We start from the raw sequence: 16,533 nt of genomic DNA on the forward strand, positions 1-16,533 counted from the left end.
ACTGCCAGTCAACCATAAAGTTTTATTAAACTCATGTTTCATGTAGTTTGTGTCATGCATTGTCAACATACTGCTAAACAATGCTCATAAGGATAGAAAAGGTTCAATTACAACAGCTTAGAGGAGAGAAAACATTTATTTGAGCATCTAAGAGCTAAATGCAACATCAGTATTTTTCATTTGTCATATCATTAAATCCTGATATGATGCCCACAAGATTGGTTTTGACTTGATTTTGTAAACAAGATCACTGAGAACCAGGTATATTGAGTAGAACAGTCACATGTCACAGAGTTGCAGCTGCTGTGATTGGGGTCAGCACCCTGTCCTTCCTTTGTGAGGTCTGCTCTGTCTAAGACCTTGTGGTCAATGATACTCACTCATGATTTTCTCATTGCTATTATTTATATTTCAAGATATTTTCCTGTAGCTCTGTGATTTGTCTATACTTGGACCATACTACAATCAGACACAAGTGTGTTTGGGCTCAATAGCCCAAAATAGGTCATATCCAAAGCCACTGTGGTCTTATCAGTGAACTCATGTCTCAGCTTCAGATCTGCTATATATTTCTTGGGCACCAGTTTCCAAAATGGTAGTGATAAATTATATTTTAAATTATATTTCACCTTTGACCTCTAAGAAACTGTCTCAACACATAAGAGGTCTTAGTCAAGCTCTCTACTCTTATCCTCAGGCTTGCAGACCAAGTCAGCTTCCCAACAGACACAGGAAGGCCCATTGTCTTGAATCAGTCCAGGCTTTGTATGTTTAGAATAGACAGTGAAAGTTGAGACTCTTTAAAGAGAAACGGAACAGAGCTGAGATCCCTAACTTTATCTTCTATTCTGGTATTTTCTGATGAAAACTTCCACTCATGAATATGAATAAGCTTAGGGGTCCCTAGGAAAGACCATTGCAAAGATAAAAATAACTTCTTGATTTTATTACTCTGTTGGGTTAAAGGCAGAGACATAAGAGGAACCCACATCTCAGATGACATGATGGTCATACCATTTCAGGAGAATCCCTTCTGGAAAATTTTTGGCAGAGGAGCTTGACTGTTGGGAACTGAAGAGGGACTTCAAGTCTTTGGAAGAGGCGGCTTAACTGTGACTGGAGGAGAAACCCTGAAGAGATGGGGTCCAGAGTCTTCAGCTCTTTCAGAAGTTTGTCCCATAGGCTGGAGCTCAATGGGCATGACTTGAGTTCTCTTCTGACCAAAGTGAGTAGAAAAGAATCTTCACTTGTCATTATACTTGGTCTTTGGATAATTTCCTAACATAATAAAGGATAGAAATATGAACAGAGCTCTGAGACAAGACTGGTAAAGACCTGGGGAGGAAGCAGAAATCACTGGGGCAAGTGTCACAGCTTATACCTACAGGGTTGGCCTAAGACAAGAAAAGACAGTTTCATTAATTTATGGGGCCCTGGATCTGTTCCAGGGAGGTCATACATAGGCTCTTTAATATCTATCATTGTTGTGTATAATGTTCATAACAACATTTCATCTTGGATAAAAATTTATAACAGTAAATTTTAAAGACTTGTCAGGTTGACAAGCTTAGTGCTGAGAATGAAACAAAAGATAAAAGCTGAATTCATATTGGGTTAACTAGACTTCAGGAGCCCTTCTGGGAAATTTGGAGTGAAGGGAGTTGAGGTTTGTAGGATGCCTATAAATTTCCGAGGGAGATTCCTGTAAAACTGCTGAGCACAGGGGTTATGACATCTTTCCATCCATCCTCAAACTTTCTAATTAGTATTTCACATGAAAATATGCAGTCAATCAATAATGCTCATTATCCACACAGCTATAGAAAACAAGCCAACAATTCACTATACACACCTCAGGTTGTTCAGAGCTGTCCTTTGTTATATATTCCAAGGACCAATCTCTAGATTTTCTACTGGGGAGACAGTGTATATAGGATAGAGACTGGTCTCCAGTTGGTACTGAGCTGCAGTAGACATTTGCCTCATGGGAAATCTTAAAGAAACAAAGACAAATGTAAGCAAAGAGCAGAAATGGGGAAAGGAAAAGAAAAGGAACAGGGAAAATATGAGTGAGCCAAGCATCTTTTAGCAAATTCCAGATGTAAATGAACTTCAGCCCATGGAATCATTGAGTTCCTGAATTCCCAGTGAAGAAGGTTTGCTCCACACCATTTTCAGCATTAGGAAATTAACATATTTTGAACAAAAATGTGAAGAATTAGATACTTTCTTATCCATGCAAAAAAGTTGTCTCTGACAGACAAAACAAAAATAGGTAGAACATAATGTGTTTGCAGGTGAAAGTGTGCTCTTGGGACAAGAGGTGAATGCCTGGGGTCATACCCAGAGAGGTCTGCCCCTATGTCCCATTCCTGGGCACCAGCCATTCTGGGAAGACCTGCCCAACTTGGCCCCAGATTCTGGCCATAGGGCAGGACCCCCCCCCCACCGGGAAGGTTCCCCTTTTCCAAGACCCCCAGCAAACCCTGAAATCTCCACACTATGCCCCCACACCCATCTGCCTGAGACCCCAGCCACTTCCAGAGACTCAGAGACCAGCCCCCAGCTCCCATTAGCCTGGGACTCCCATCTGGACCAGAGGTGAGCACCTGGGGTCATACCCAGAGAGGCCTGCCCCTAGGTCCCATCCCTGGGCACCAGCCATCCCAGGGAAGACCTGCCCAACTTGGCCCCAGTTTCTGGCCATCAGGTGGGCCCTGCGGGAAGGTTCTCCTTTTCCAAGACCCCAGGCAGATGCTGTAATCTCCAAGCCATGCCCTCATACCCATCCACCAGAGACCCCAGCCACTGCCTGAGACTCAGAGACCAGCCCCCAGTTCCCATCTGGCCCAGAGCTTCCTTCTGGACCAGAGAGGGGCTTCCTGAATCTGTCAGCTCTGTTTGTACCAAGAGTGCTGATAAGACCAAGAACGAATCCAGGAGGAGATGGGCAGACATCAAAGTAGAAGTACATACAACAAAATAAAGAGCTATACAGCATCACCAGAACATAGCCCTCCTCCAACAGCTAGACTTGAACATCACAAAATAGAAGAAGCAGAAGAAAACCACCTTATGAATAATATCATGAAGAGGCTAGAGGCTTATAAAGAAGAAATCAAAAATGAAGTGGAGGAACAGACAAAGAAAAATGGGAAGAACAATACAAAAAAACTAGAGGAAAGGACAAATAAAGCAGAAGAAAACAATAAATCCCTGTAAGAAAATCATGAAAAAGCAATGAAACAGATGAGGGAAACAGTCCAAGACCTGAAAAGGGAAAAAAATGAAGAAGACACAAGCAGAGGGAATGCTGGAAATAGAAAATCTGAGTAAATGAATAGGAACTCCAGATGCAAGTATAAACAACAGAATGCAAGAGATGGAAGAGAGGATCTCTGGTGTTGAAATATGGTAGAAGTCAAAGAAAATACTAAAGCCAACAAAGTCATGACCCAAAATGTCCAAGAGATTTGGGATACCATGAAAAGACCATACCTACAAATAATAGGGATTAAGGAAGGAGAAGAATACCAACTCAAAGGCACAGAAAATATATTCAACATGATCATAGAAGAAAACTTTCCCAACTTAAAGAAGGAAATGCCTATGAAGATACAAGAAGCCTATAGAACACCAAACAGACTAGACACCCCCCCAAAAAAAAAAGTCCACTCACCACACAATAATTAAACAACTAAACCTACAGTAGAAAGAAAGAATATTAGGAGCAGCAAAGGAAAAGACCAAGTGACATATAAAGGCAAACCTATCAGAATAATATCCGATTTCTCAATGGAGACTTTGAAAGCCAAAAGGACCTAGACAGATGTAATGCAGACACTAAGAGACTGTGGATGCAAACCTAGACTAATATACCCAGAAAAACTTTCAATCATCATAGACAGTGTGAACAAGATATTCTGAGGCAAAGCCAGATTTAAACAATACTTATTCACAAACCCAGCCCTACAGAAATCACTAGAAGGAAAATTCCAACAAAAGGAAGTCAGATACACCCTCAAAAACACAGGCAATAGACAACACCACATCAGTAAACCCCAAAAAAGAGAAGTACACACACACTACCATAAAAAAACAAACAAACAAACAAAAAAACCAGGAATGAACAATCACTGGTCATTAATATCCCTTAATATTAATGGACTTAATTCACCTATAAAAAGATACAGGCTAACAGAATGGATATGAAAGCAGGACCCATCATTCTGGTGCAAACAAGAAACACCTCAAATTCAAAGATAGACACTACCTAAGAATAAAAGGCTGGGAAAAGACTTTCCAATCAAATGGTCTTAAGAAGCAAGCTGGTGTAGCCATCCTAATGTCCAGCCAAATAGACTTCAAACTAAAATCAATAAAAAGAGATGATGAAGGACATTACATACTCATCTCAGGAGAGATCCACCAAGATGAAGTTTCAATTGTGAACATTTATGCCCCAAACACAAGGGTACCCACATATGTAAAAGAAACATTACTAAAGCTTAAATCATATATAAAACCCCACACATTAATAGTGGGAGACTTCAACACCCCACTTTCACCACTAGACAGGTCTGCCAAATTGAAACTTAACAGAGAAATAAAGTACTTAACTGATATTATGACTCAAATGGACTTAATTGATATCTACAGAACATTCCATCCTAACAAAAAAGAATATACCTTCTTCTCAGCACCCCAATGGAACCTCTAAAATCGACCACATACTTGGCCACAAAGCAAATCTCAACAGATACAAAACATTTAGAATAACTACCTGTCTTCTACCAGACCACCATGGTTTAAAGCAAGATTTCAACAACAACGAAAACTACAGAAAACCTACAATCTCATGGAAACTGAAAATACTCAACTGAATCACCAATGGGTTAAGGAAGAAAATAAAGGCTTCCTAGAGATCAAAGAAAATGAATACACCACATACCCAAACTTATGGGACACTATGAAAACAGTGATAAGAGGGAAATTCATAGCACTAAATGCCCACAAAAAGAAGTTGGAAAAATCTCACACTAGTGACTTAACAGCACACCTGAAAGCTCTAGAACAAGAAGAAGCAAAGACTCCTAGGAAGAATAGACTTCAGGAAATTATCAAATTGAGAAGTGAAATTAATAAAATAGAAACAAAGAGAACAATACAAAAACATTAATGAAACAAAGAATTGGTTTGATGAGGAAATCAACAAGATAGACAAACCTTTATCCAAACTAACCAAAAGACAGAGAGAGCATCCAAATTTAAAGAAATCAGAAATGAAAAGGGGTACATAACAACAGACATTGAGGAAATCCAGAGAATCATCAGGTCATACTTCAAAAACATCTACTCCACAAAACTGGAAAATCTAAAAGAAATTGATAATTTTCTGGATAGATACCACATACCTAAGTTAAATCAAGACCAGAAAAAAAACCCATTTAAATAGTTCAATAAACCCTAAGGAAATAGAATCAGTCATTAAAAGTCTCCCAACCAAAAAAAGCCCATGACCAGATGGTTTCACTGCAGAATTCTACCAGATCTTCAAAGAAGACTTAATACCAATACTCTTTAAATTGTTCCACACAATAGAAGCAGAAGGAACATTACCAAACTCCTTCTATGAAGCTACAATTAACCTGATTCCTAAACCAAACAAAGATGCAACAAAGAAAGAGAACTACAGACGGATCTCCCTCATGAACGTTGATGCAAAATTACTCAATAAAATACTGGCACACAGACTCCAAGAACACATCAAAACAATTATCCACCATGATCAAGTAGGCTTCATCAAAGGGATGCAAGGGTGGTTCAACATACGAAAGTCCATCAATGTAATACACCATATAAACAAACACAAAGAAAAAAACCACATGATCATTTCACTAGATGCTGAAAAGGCATTTGACAAAATCCAACAACCCTTCAAGATAAAGGTCTTGGAGCAATCAGGAATACAGGGAACATACCTAAACATAATAAAGGCAATCTACAGCAAGCCAACAGCCAACATCAAATTAAATGGAGAGAAACTCAAAGCAATTCCACTAAAATAAGGAACAAGTCAAGGCTGTCCCCTCTCCCCTTACTTATTCAATATAGTACTTGAAGTTCTAGCCAGGGTAATAAGACAACATAAGGAGATTAAGGGGATACAAATTGGAAAGGAAGAATTCAATACAATAGACAAACAGGCTGAGAAGGAAATCAGAGATACATCACCCTTTACAATAGCCACAAATGATATAAAATACCTTAGGGTAACTATAACTAAGCAAGTGAAGGACCTATATGACAAGAAATTTAAGTCCATGAAAAAAGAAATTTCAGAAGATGTCAGAAAATGGAAACATCTGCCATGCTCATGGATAGGCAGGATTAACATAGTAAAAATGGCGATCTTACCAAAAGCAATCTACAGATTCAATGCAATCCCCATCAAATTACCAACATAATTCTTCACAGATCTGGAAAGAATAATACTCAACTTCATATGGAAAAACAAAAAAACCCAGGATAGCCAAAAGAATCCTGTACAATAAAACAACTTCTAGAGGCATCACAATCCCTGACCTCAAGCTCTACTATAGAGCTACCCTAATAAAAACAGCTTGGTACTGGCATAAAAACTGACATGTGGACCAATGGAATTGAATTGAAGACCCTGACATTAACCCACACACCTATGAACATATAATTTTTGACAAAGAAGCCAAAAATGTACAATGGAAAAGAGAAAGTATCTTCAACAAATGGTGCTGGCATAACTGGATGTCAATGTGTAGAAGGCTGCAAATAGATCCATGTCTGTCACCATGCACAAAACTTAAGTCCAAGTGGATCAAAGACCACAACATAAATCCAGTTACTCTAAACCTGATAGAAGAGAAAGTAGGAAGTAGTCTTGAACACATTGGCACAGGAGATCACTTTCTAAATATAATACCAGTAGCACAGACACTGAGAGAAACAATCAATCAATGGGACCTCTTGAAACTGAGAAGCTTTTGTATAGCGAAGACATGGTCAACAAGACAAAGCGACAGCCTACAGAATGGGAAAAGGTCTTCACCAACCGCACATCTGACAGAGGGCTGATATCCAGAATAAAGAATTCAAGAAATTAGACATCAAAATGCACAACAGTCCAATTAAGAAATGGGCTATAGAACTAAACAGACAATTCTCATCAGAGGAAGCTCAAATGGCTGAAAGACATTTAAGGAATTGCTCAACATCCCTAATTATCCAGGAAATGCAAATCAAAATGACTCTGAGATACCACCTTACAATTGTCAGAATGGCTATGATCAAAAACACAGAAGACAGCTTATGCTGGAGAGGATGTGGAGCAAGGGGAACTCTCCTCCACTGCTGTTGGGAATGCAAGTTTGTGCAGCCACTTTGGAAATCAATATGGTGCTTTCTTACAAAATTGGGAATCCATCTCCCCCAAGACCCAGCTATACCACTCTTGGGCATATACCCAAGGAATGCTCAATTATTTCACAGGGGCATTTGCTCAGCTATGTTCATTCCAGTATTGTTTGTAATAGCCAGAACCTGGAAACAACCTAGATGCCTTTCAACTGAAGAATGGGTGAAGAAAATGTGGTACATATCCACAATGGAGTACTACTCAGCAGAGAAAAACAATGACATCATTAGATTTGCAGGCAAATGGATGGATCTAGAAAAAAAACATCCTGAGTGAGGTAACCCAGACTCAGAAAGACAAACATGGTATGTACTCACTCATAGGAGGATACTAGATGTAAAACAAAGATGACTAGACTGCTACTCACAACTCCAGGGAGGCTACCTAGTAAAGAGGACCCTAAGAAAGACACAAGGATTGCCCAATGACAGAGAAATGAATGAGGTCTACATGAACAACCTGGATATGAGTGGGGGTAATGAAGGGCAAGGTTTGAGGGAAAGAGAGCTTAGGGGAGTTGGAGATCCCAGCTGGATCAAGAACAGAGAGGGAGAACAAGGACTAACAGACCATGATAAATGAAGATCATATGAGAATAGGAAGAAGTCAATTGCTAGAGAGGTCCCCAGAAATCCACAAATATTCCTCCACTGCAGACTACTGGCAATGGTCGAGATAAAGACCGAACTGACCTAGTCTGGTGATCAGATGGCCAAACACTGTAAACTGCTGTGCTAGAAATCTCATCCAATGACTGAGAGAAGTGATGCAAGGAGCCATGGCCAGGCCCCAGGTGGAGTTCAGGAGTCCAATTGGTGAGAAAGAGGAGGGATTGTATGATCGAGAATTGTAGAGATCAAGATTGGAAAAAGCACAGGGACAAATAGCTAAACTAAGGGAAACACATGAACTATTAACCAAAAGCTGAGCAGCCCCCAACTGATTCAGCCCCCACCTGGATAAGTGAGACAGTTGATTAGCTTGAACTGTTTGGGAGGCACCCAAGCATTGGGACCTAGACCTGTCCTTAATGCATGATCTGGCTGTTTGGAGCTTGGACTTATGCAGGGACACTTTGCTCAGCCTGGGAGGAGGGGACTGGACCTGCCTGGACTGAATCTACCAAGTTGAGCTGAATCCCCAGGGGCATCTTTGCCCTGAAGGAGATGGGAATGGGGGGTGGGTGGGGGGTAGGCAGAGGTGGGGACAGGAGAGTGGAGGACAGGGGAACCTAGGGCTGATATGTAAAATTAAATTAACTTCCAAATTTTAAAAAAATGTGTGCTTTTATCAAAAACAGGAGTCTTCATAGACTGTTTTAATTAGCAAGTTCATAAAGGGTGGTAAAGGCAATTATGAACTTTGCAAGAATAAAAGAAACTAAAAATGTTACTCTCCAAAAATATTATTAAAGTTCACAACAAAATAATAATGGATTTGGGTTCAAGGTTAAAACATTTTCTCATCGTGCCATAGAATATGGTGAATTATTAATGCTTTAAACTTTTTCAGTATTTTATGATGGTTGATCATGTTAGCTGACAGGTCCTTACTGACTAGGGGAAATTGATCTGCCCAGGGATAGCTAGATCCTGAGCACAGTAAATGACTTGCTTCTGAAACATTTTCCATAAGCTAACTAGCTACTGCCTTCATGTAACGCTCATACTTTGAATTATTGAATAGCTAGTACCAGAATTCAGATACTCAGGAGCAATCTTTCTGTCCTAGTTTGGGGGAAAATTTTCAACCTATCCAGTAAGCTGTTTTTGCTGTCTTGCTTTGATGATCCCAAGAAACTTCACGAACTTTGGCCCTGTGTTTTCCCTCCAATCTCCTTCAGCATTTTCAGTGAAGTTGGTATTTTCCCACATGCCCTAAATATGACAGCACAGAAAGATTTCTCAAATGTATTCAGACTTTCCTTTGTAAGACTGCCAGCTCCCCAATAATGACATGGGGATTTAATATTAATGGTGGAAGCTTGGCTTTTAGCTTAGGCTTTTCTAAAACTAGCTCTTGCATGTTACTAAAACTTTTATTAATCTATGTTTTGCCATATTGCTTAGTTATCTCTCCTCTGTACTGTATATCCAACTTGCTTCACATCATGCACCTAGATTCCTTCTATTCTTCCTCTCTCTCAGGAAATAGCACCTATCCTCTCCTGACTAGCTATTGGCCATTCAGCTCTTTATTAAACCAATCAGAAGGTGTCTTGTTAAAGACACACCTTCACAATATACAAAAAGAATATCCCACAACATTTCTCCATTTTTGTGTAAATAAAAAGAAAAGGTTTTAACTCTAATACAGTGAAAATATACAGTAAGAACAATTGTCTGGTAAGAATTACATTCACAATGTCCAGTCCATCTGTATTTGGAAAACTCAGATAAAAAACTCTATTGTCTATCCTATACTGATCAATCCAAAGGTTTGTAACTAAACCACTTTTTATCACAACTTGTATTACCAACTTAAAAATATCTTTTTAGACTTTAGATAAACAATTTAAGCTTTTATTTCTCTCAACCTTCATAAATTTTACATATCATTTTTTAAGTTTCATTTTTTATTTTGGTAATAAAGAAAATGATATAACTATCTAGTCTGCAATCCCATCAAAGACCTGCAAAGTATATAATATTATCTGAGTAAACAGGAAATTCAAGGCAAACAACTTCCAAAATTATAGAAATGACAAAGACATTTGGCTGCCTGGACAATCACCCAATGTTTCTCTGCAATGTTGGGGCATCTATCTTTGACTTGTAGGCCTTGAATATCTAACATACTTTTCTGTGAGGCAGGAATTTTTGAAGGACTGTCCTACCTTATCTTGGTAATATTCAGTAGTGGCCTTCAACAATGTTCTTTTGCGTCCTGCTTGTCCAATTTGGACAGCATACTGTCAGCAGTTGAGACAAGGGCAATTTCTTTGCCCAGTGGTTAAGTTCACCACAAAGAAAGCAAACTCCATCTGAAGGTTCTTCAAAGCCCGTCATTCGTTTTTTAAGTAAGTGGTGCTACCAGGAACAGATATGTCTCACTGTCATGCAAAACCTTATGTCATTAAAAATATTTAAATGCCATATTCTGTAGGTCTCTGAAGTGTTTGAAGAGTATCTATCTAATTAAAATATATCTCTGTTTGATCTTGAAAACATACCTAACATGACTCTACATTTTATTATTATATATGACTAACTACTAACCTACATTTCTTAATTTGTTTGTAATAATAGCCTTTAAGGACTAGAACTTGACATAACATTTTCAAATGAGGTACATAGGTCCAATACTTCAAACCAGAGAAGAAACATTATATATATATAATGTTAAAACAAATATAACCTTAAATTTGTGTCCATAGATACAAATCCATAACAACATAAAATATTTGAGATTAGTAGTTGCTTTCTAGTTTAAAAAATAGATTCAATAATCTACCCTTTTATCCTATCATTCCTATTCAACCTGGTGGATTCAGTATAGGCAGGTCCAGTCTCCTCCTTCCAGGCTGAGCAAAGTGTCCCCGTGTAAGCCCAAGGTTCCAAACAGCCAGCTCATGCACTAAGGACAGGTCCGGGGGGTGCCTCCCAAACAGTTCAAGGTATTCAATTGTCTCACTTATCCAGAGGGCCTGCTCTAGCTGGGGGCTCCACAGCCTTTGGTTCATAATTCATGTGCTTCCATTTGTTTGGCTATTTGTCCCTGTGCTTTTCCAATCTTGGTCTCAACAATTCATGCTCTTACAGTCCCTCCTCTTTCTCGCCAATTGGACTCCTGGAGCTCCACCTGGGGCCCAGCTGAGGATCTCTGCATCCACTTCCATCAGGTATTGGATGAGAGTTCCAACACGACCATTATGGTGTTTGGCCATCTGATCACCAGACTAGGTCAGATCGGGATTTCTCTTGACCATTGCCAGCATTCTACAGAGGATGTATCATTGTGGATTTCTGGGGACCTCTCCAGCACTCTGCCTCTTCCTGTTCTCATGTGGTCATCATGGATGGATCTAGAAAAAATCATCCTGAGTGAGGTAACCCAGACTCAGAAGGATGAACATGGTATGTACTCACTCATAGTAGGATACTAGATGTAAAACAAAGATGACTAGACTGCTACACAACTCCAGGGAGGCTACCTAGAAAATGGGACCCTAGGAAAGACACAGGGATCGCCCAATGACAGAGAAATGGATGAGATCTACATGAACAACCTGGACAACAGTGGGAGTAATGAAAGGCAAGGTTCTAGGGAAAGAAAGCTTAGGGGAGTAGGAGATCCCAGCTGGATCAAGAACAGAAAGGGAGAACAAGGAATAACAGACCATTATCCTATCATTCCTATATCCCAACTTTTTTATTTTCAGAACAAGATCCCTGAATCTAACCTCACTTGCTTAGTTTTTTTCTGATTACTACCAATAATAATTTGCAACCAATCCCCCTAAACAATGACAAGCATCTGTAGTTCACTGAACAACCCCTGCCCCCAATGCCATATCTTGAGAATGTGGGCATCATGTTCTCTTAGACTGCTTCCTGTTCTCTGGGGCAGTAGCACATTTAGGGGACCCTGAGAAAATTAGAATAGTGATCAAGTCCTGGGAGGGCTAGCTGTATTACTTTTTTCTTTAGACTCTGTGTGATAGGAGGGTGTAGAGCTTATCTGAAGTACTACTCCTAGCTAGAGGAGTCTGTGCAGCTTGACCACCTCAGCTAGCAGCTTTGAAGTTGTTCTGGATGTAAAATTTTGAGGAACCTACAACAAAGGCATTTTGAGAGGCTGGATCACCTGGGCTACTTGTTTTCACTGGAGTCTGGTCCCTTTTTTTTCTGAAAACACACAAACTTTTAAAAGTAACATGTATATTTGCATTAGCACAAGTATGGAATTGAGGTGTGCACAATCAGCTAAAGATTTTTTTTTAATTTATGTTTGAGCAGATAAAAGGCATCTGTCACTTTATAAGTCTGTTTGAACGGCATAACTAAGCTGTAATATAAATCTCTATCCATGGTATATGAAAAGATGGTATATAATAATAAGTCATGAGGACTTTGTATCCAACAAGATTTATCATGTCTCATCCAGTCTCAGAGCTGTTCCTTTGTCAAGGGATCAGCTTGTATGTTTCCTGTCTTGTAGTTTTTCTTGTTCTTTTCCTATTGGTGAAATTATTAAGGCCACTCCACATAGTTAAAAGGGAGGTTTATTTTGTGGGGTACTTACAAATGAGGGGGTAGGTTACAGGGTCTGGCAAGGGTATAGCACAATCCGGCGTTGTTCTCTGGAGAACTCTGCTCGGTCTACCTCCAGCGTCCAGAGTCCGGGAACCAAGAGAGTGAGTCCTTCCCGATCCTTCGTCTTCCGCTTCCTCCTCTGCCCCGCCTTGTGGGCGTGACCATTACCAAAGCCTCAGTGGGGGTTGGAACTTCCAGGCCAATGCTGGGATGGCTACCCACTACATTTTCCTTCATGTCTGTAGCCAGGATTTTCAGGAGCTCTCCCCAATAAAATCTAATATTTATTAATTTTGAGTAAATCTGTAATATTTTGTTTCCCATAAAAACAAAAGCAAAACCTCTTCCTGAATGCAACATATTTTCTGACTTTCATTTTGAAGTTAAAACATTTTAAAAACATTTTTCTCTTTCTTTTTATTCTTTGTGTCTTTCACATCATACATCTCTATTTCATTCATTTTGCCCTCTCTTCACATCCACCCTCTGCCTTTGCAACCTCTCCAACCTCAAATAAAATGAAATAAAATTTAAGAGACGAAAGAAAAAAAGGAAAAATCCAATCTCATCATGGAGGCTGTAGTGTGACACAGTGAGTCACACATTAAACACTTTTATCCATATATCTTTACTTGTAAGTGTTCATTGCAGAAAGTCATGGGTCTGGTTCAAGGCCTCTGGTTTCTGCTATACTATCAATGCTGGGCCTTCATTAGAACTCCTCTTGGTTATCCTGTTGTTGCCCTGTGTTGTGGAGATCCTACAGCTTTGGCTCTGCAGGAACCTATCCCTTCACATCCTCTAGCAGATCACACATGAACGTTGGGATAGGCCAACACATTACCCTAGTTCTGGGCCTCCTGGGTAGTCACAAGGTTGGTCAGCCTGCTAGCTCTCCCTTGTCCTCACACCAGGTTGAGTTCTCTGGTGTTTTCCTGATGCGTTCACCCCTTGCATCGATAAGCAAAGGGATATATAGGTTGGTTTAATTTAGCAGTTTTTTCTACAATTGAATGTCTCTCAGCAGCATTTGTCATTAGCTCATTAGCATTCAAAAAATTAAAGTCAACAAAATACAGGATCTAGGTACCCTGTGTACTTTCCATCCGTCTGTGGCTTGCTTATTTTTTATGTATGTATGTATGTATGTATGTATGTATGTATGTATGTATGTATCTATCTATCTATCTATCTATCTATCTATCTATCTATTTGTTTTACTCTTTAAAGACTTTTATTATTTTTAAACTGTTTATTTAGTTTTTATAACTGTCTATACACATTTTCTTTTCTTTCTTTACACTTAAGCATATTTTTAAACATACTTTATCTGTTCATCTCTTCAGAGGCATTCTTGGAACTGGCTCTTTTTTTACTGTGTGTGTGTGCATGTGTGTATGTGTGTGTATGTGTGTGTGTCTGTTAGTGTGTGTGTGCCTGTGTGTGTGCCTGTGTGTGTGTGTGTGTGTGTCTGTGTGTGTGTGTGTGTGTGTGTCTGTGTGTGTGTGTGTACCTCTGCAGTGTTATTTAGACCACTTGAGCCAAACTTTAAACTGTCACATCAGCCACAGCACAACCCCACTTAGTACCTGTCTCTGGTGGCTGGCTTCACCCCACCTCTGGTGGGTGCTAGCTGAGCCTCATGTTCATGGGCTCTGGCCTGGAGCCTTGTTTATCTGTCATGTTCTGGCAAGTTTCTGGGCTCATGCTGTTTTTAACCTGGTCTCCTGCTCCAGTAGTACACAGTTTGCTCAAGTGTTCGGTTGTATTAAAGGGGCTGCCTCTGTATGCTACAAGTACCGGCCTCCTTGAGAGTCCAAGGTTGCCCAGAAGCTGTGTCTGACTCCATGTTCAGATTGTTTTTCAGCTTTTGCAGGCCCTACATAGATTTATATGCTGGACATTGGGCACCAAATGTAGCAAACTTTCTCAGCCAAACTTTCCTTTGTGAGACTTTCAGCTCTCCAGTAATTACACGAAAAATTAATATTAATTATGAAAGCTTGGCCTTTAGTTTAGGCTTTTTCCCAACTGGCTCTTATAACTTAACCTGCTTTTATTAATCTACATTTTGCCACATGGCTTGGTCACCTCTCCTCTGCACATATTGTTGCATCTTCCTAGTGTAATCCAAACACCTAGATTCTTTTTCTTCTTCTCTCTCCTCAGAAATCCCACCTATCTTCTCATGCCTAGTTATTAGCAATTTAGCTCTTTAATAAACCAATAAAAGGTGCCTTGGCAAAAACACATTTTCATAGTATACAAAAAGATTATCTCACAACAGGACAACATGTCTTCTTCACTCTTAGAAAAAGCAAACATTCATTCCAAGCTATTTACTTTCATCAATTTACAGTCTGGGCCCATACTTGGTTTCAACAAAATCTTGGTAAAAATCCAGCTCTTAGATTAGTTCTAGTCCCAGGCAATTAGAGATACTATCAAAGGGACTGGGGCAACTTATGGTTTTCAGTCCACTGAACATGGGGGTAAATAACCATCAACATAACAGCAACCTACAGGTACTTTGTAATTATGAATTGTTTTAAGGCAAATCTAGAGGTTCTCCAGAGTGGGTAAGAATATCAGTTACAGAATATTCACATAAAGAAGAGTTATTTGTTATGTGACATACTCTGAACAAAGTACCATATGGGGACTTATATCAATCAATTTTACTCTTATGTCAACTTCATGGAGTAGAGGAATCAGCACCTTTTTACAGCTAGAAAGCAGAGGTTTGCAGAACACACACACACACACACACACAGAGAGAGAGAGAGAGAGAGAGAGAGAGAGAGAGAGAGAGAGAGAGAGAGAGAGAGGCATATGTTTGTATGCATTCATGTATGTATGATACATGTATGTCTGTATATTTAATGGCTTCCCTAGTATCTGCCAGGCACTGTGCTAGGCCCAAGAATGAACAGAGGAGAATCAGCCATTGCTTTCATAACTTGAAAAGAATGAGATGCACAGTAAAGGTACTGTGACAGAAATACAATATAGGGCAGAGAAGGCCCTACTAGAACAGCCCATAGATCTACAGGCAGTGTCACCTATGTCTACTCTTGGAAAAGAAGTTAGATTTGATAGGCTAACAACTGGGTAGGAAGGAGAGGGGAAGAAAGATGACAGAAAAAGGGATGTGAATATAGAAAATGCTAAAGAAGTACACAGTGTACTAGCAAGAGGGAGAGATCTTTTGAGAATCTAATTTAATTTTGGGATAGGTAAAAGATAAAGCTGAAGAGGGAGACCAGAGGGAAGCCATGAATTCCCTTTAGGACTTGCTAGGGTCTGTTCTTTATCCAAGGGCAACCATAAAATCCTGCTGTTGGATGACAGAGCAGTCTGCAATCATTTCAGTCAATGTCAGTTTTGTGACATTTGCCTGTAAGAATTGTTGAAAATAAAGCATAAAAATTTCACACACACTAATTTTTCTTGGTGGCATTAGAAACATTGGAAGCCAAACAAATCTTAAATATTGATCAATATGGGTCTAATTTCATTCTTCTGTATATGGACATTCAGTTTTTTCAGCACCATTTTTTGAAGATGCTCTGTTTTCTGAGTGTGTATTTTTGGCATCTGCATCAAATATCAAATGGCTGTAATTATATGCACTTATGTTTGAGTCTTCAATTTTGTTCATTTGTTTACATGTCTGTTTTTTTTGTGCCAATACCCTGATGTTTTTATTCCTACAGCTTTTTAATATATCCTGAAATCTGGACTTCTGGTATCTCAAGAATTGCTCTTTTTATTTAGAATTTCTTTAGCTGTCCTGGGTCCTTTGTAATTCTGCATGAATTTTAGAAT

General features: G+C 39.4%; 1 protein-coding gene across 1 annotated transcript in view; it reads right to left on the minus strand.

Moving 5' to 3' along the window:
* The window catches only part of C2H1orf87 (chromosome 2 C1orf87 homolog), a 75,325-nt gene that overhangs the window by 38,520 nt on the left and 20,272 nt on the right, over positions 1-16,533 (minus strand). The window contains exons 3-4 of the mRNA XM_036180085.1: positions 1,853-1,993; positions 1,015-1,278 (exon numbers count right to left, since the gene is read on the minus strand). Of these exons, the coding sequence (XP_036035978.1) occupies positions 1,015-1,278; positions 1,853-1,993 (405 nt within the window). The remainder of the gene's footprint in view (positions 1-1,014; positions 1,279-1,852; positions 1,994-16,533) is intronic.

Source organism: Onychomys torridus, chromosome 2 (assembly GCF_903995425.1).
Source record: "Onychomys torridus chromosome 2, mOncTor1.1, whole genome shotgun sequence".
NCBI classification, from domain to species: domain Eukaryota; kingdom Metazoa; phylum Chordata; class Mammalia; order Rodentia; family Cricetidae; genus Onychomys; species Onychomys torridus.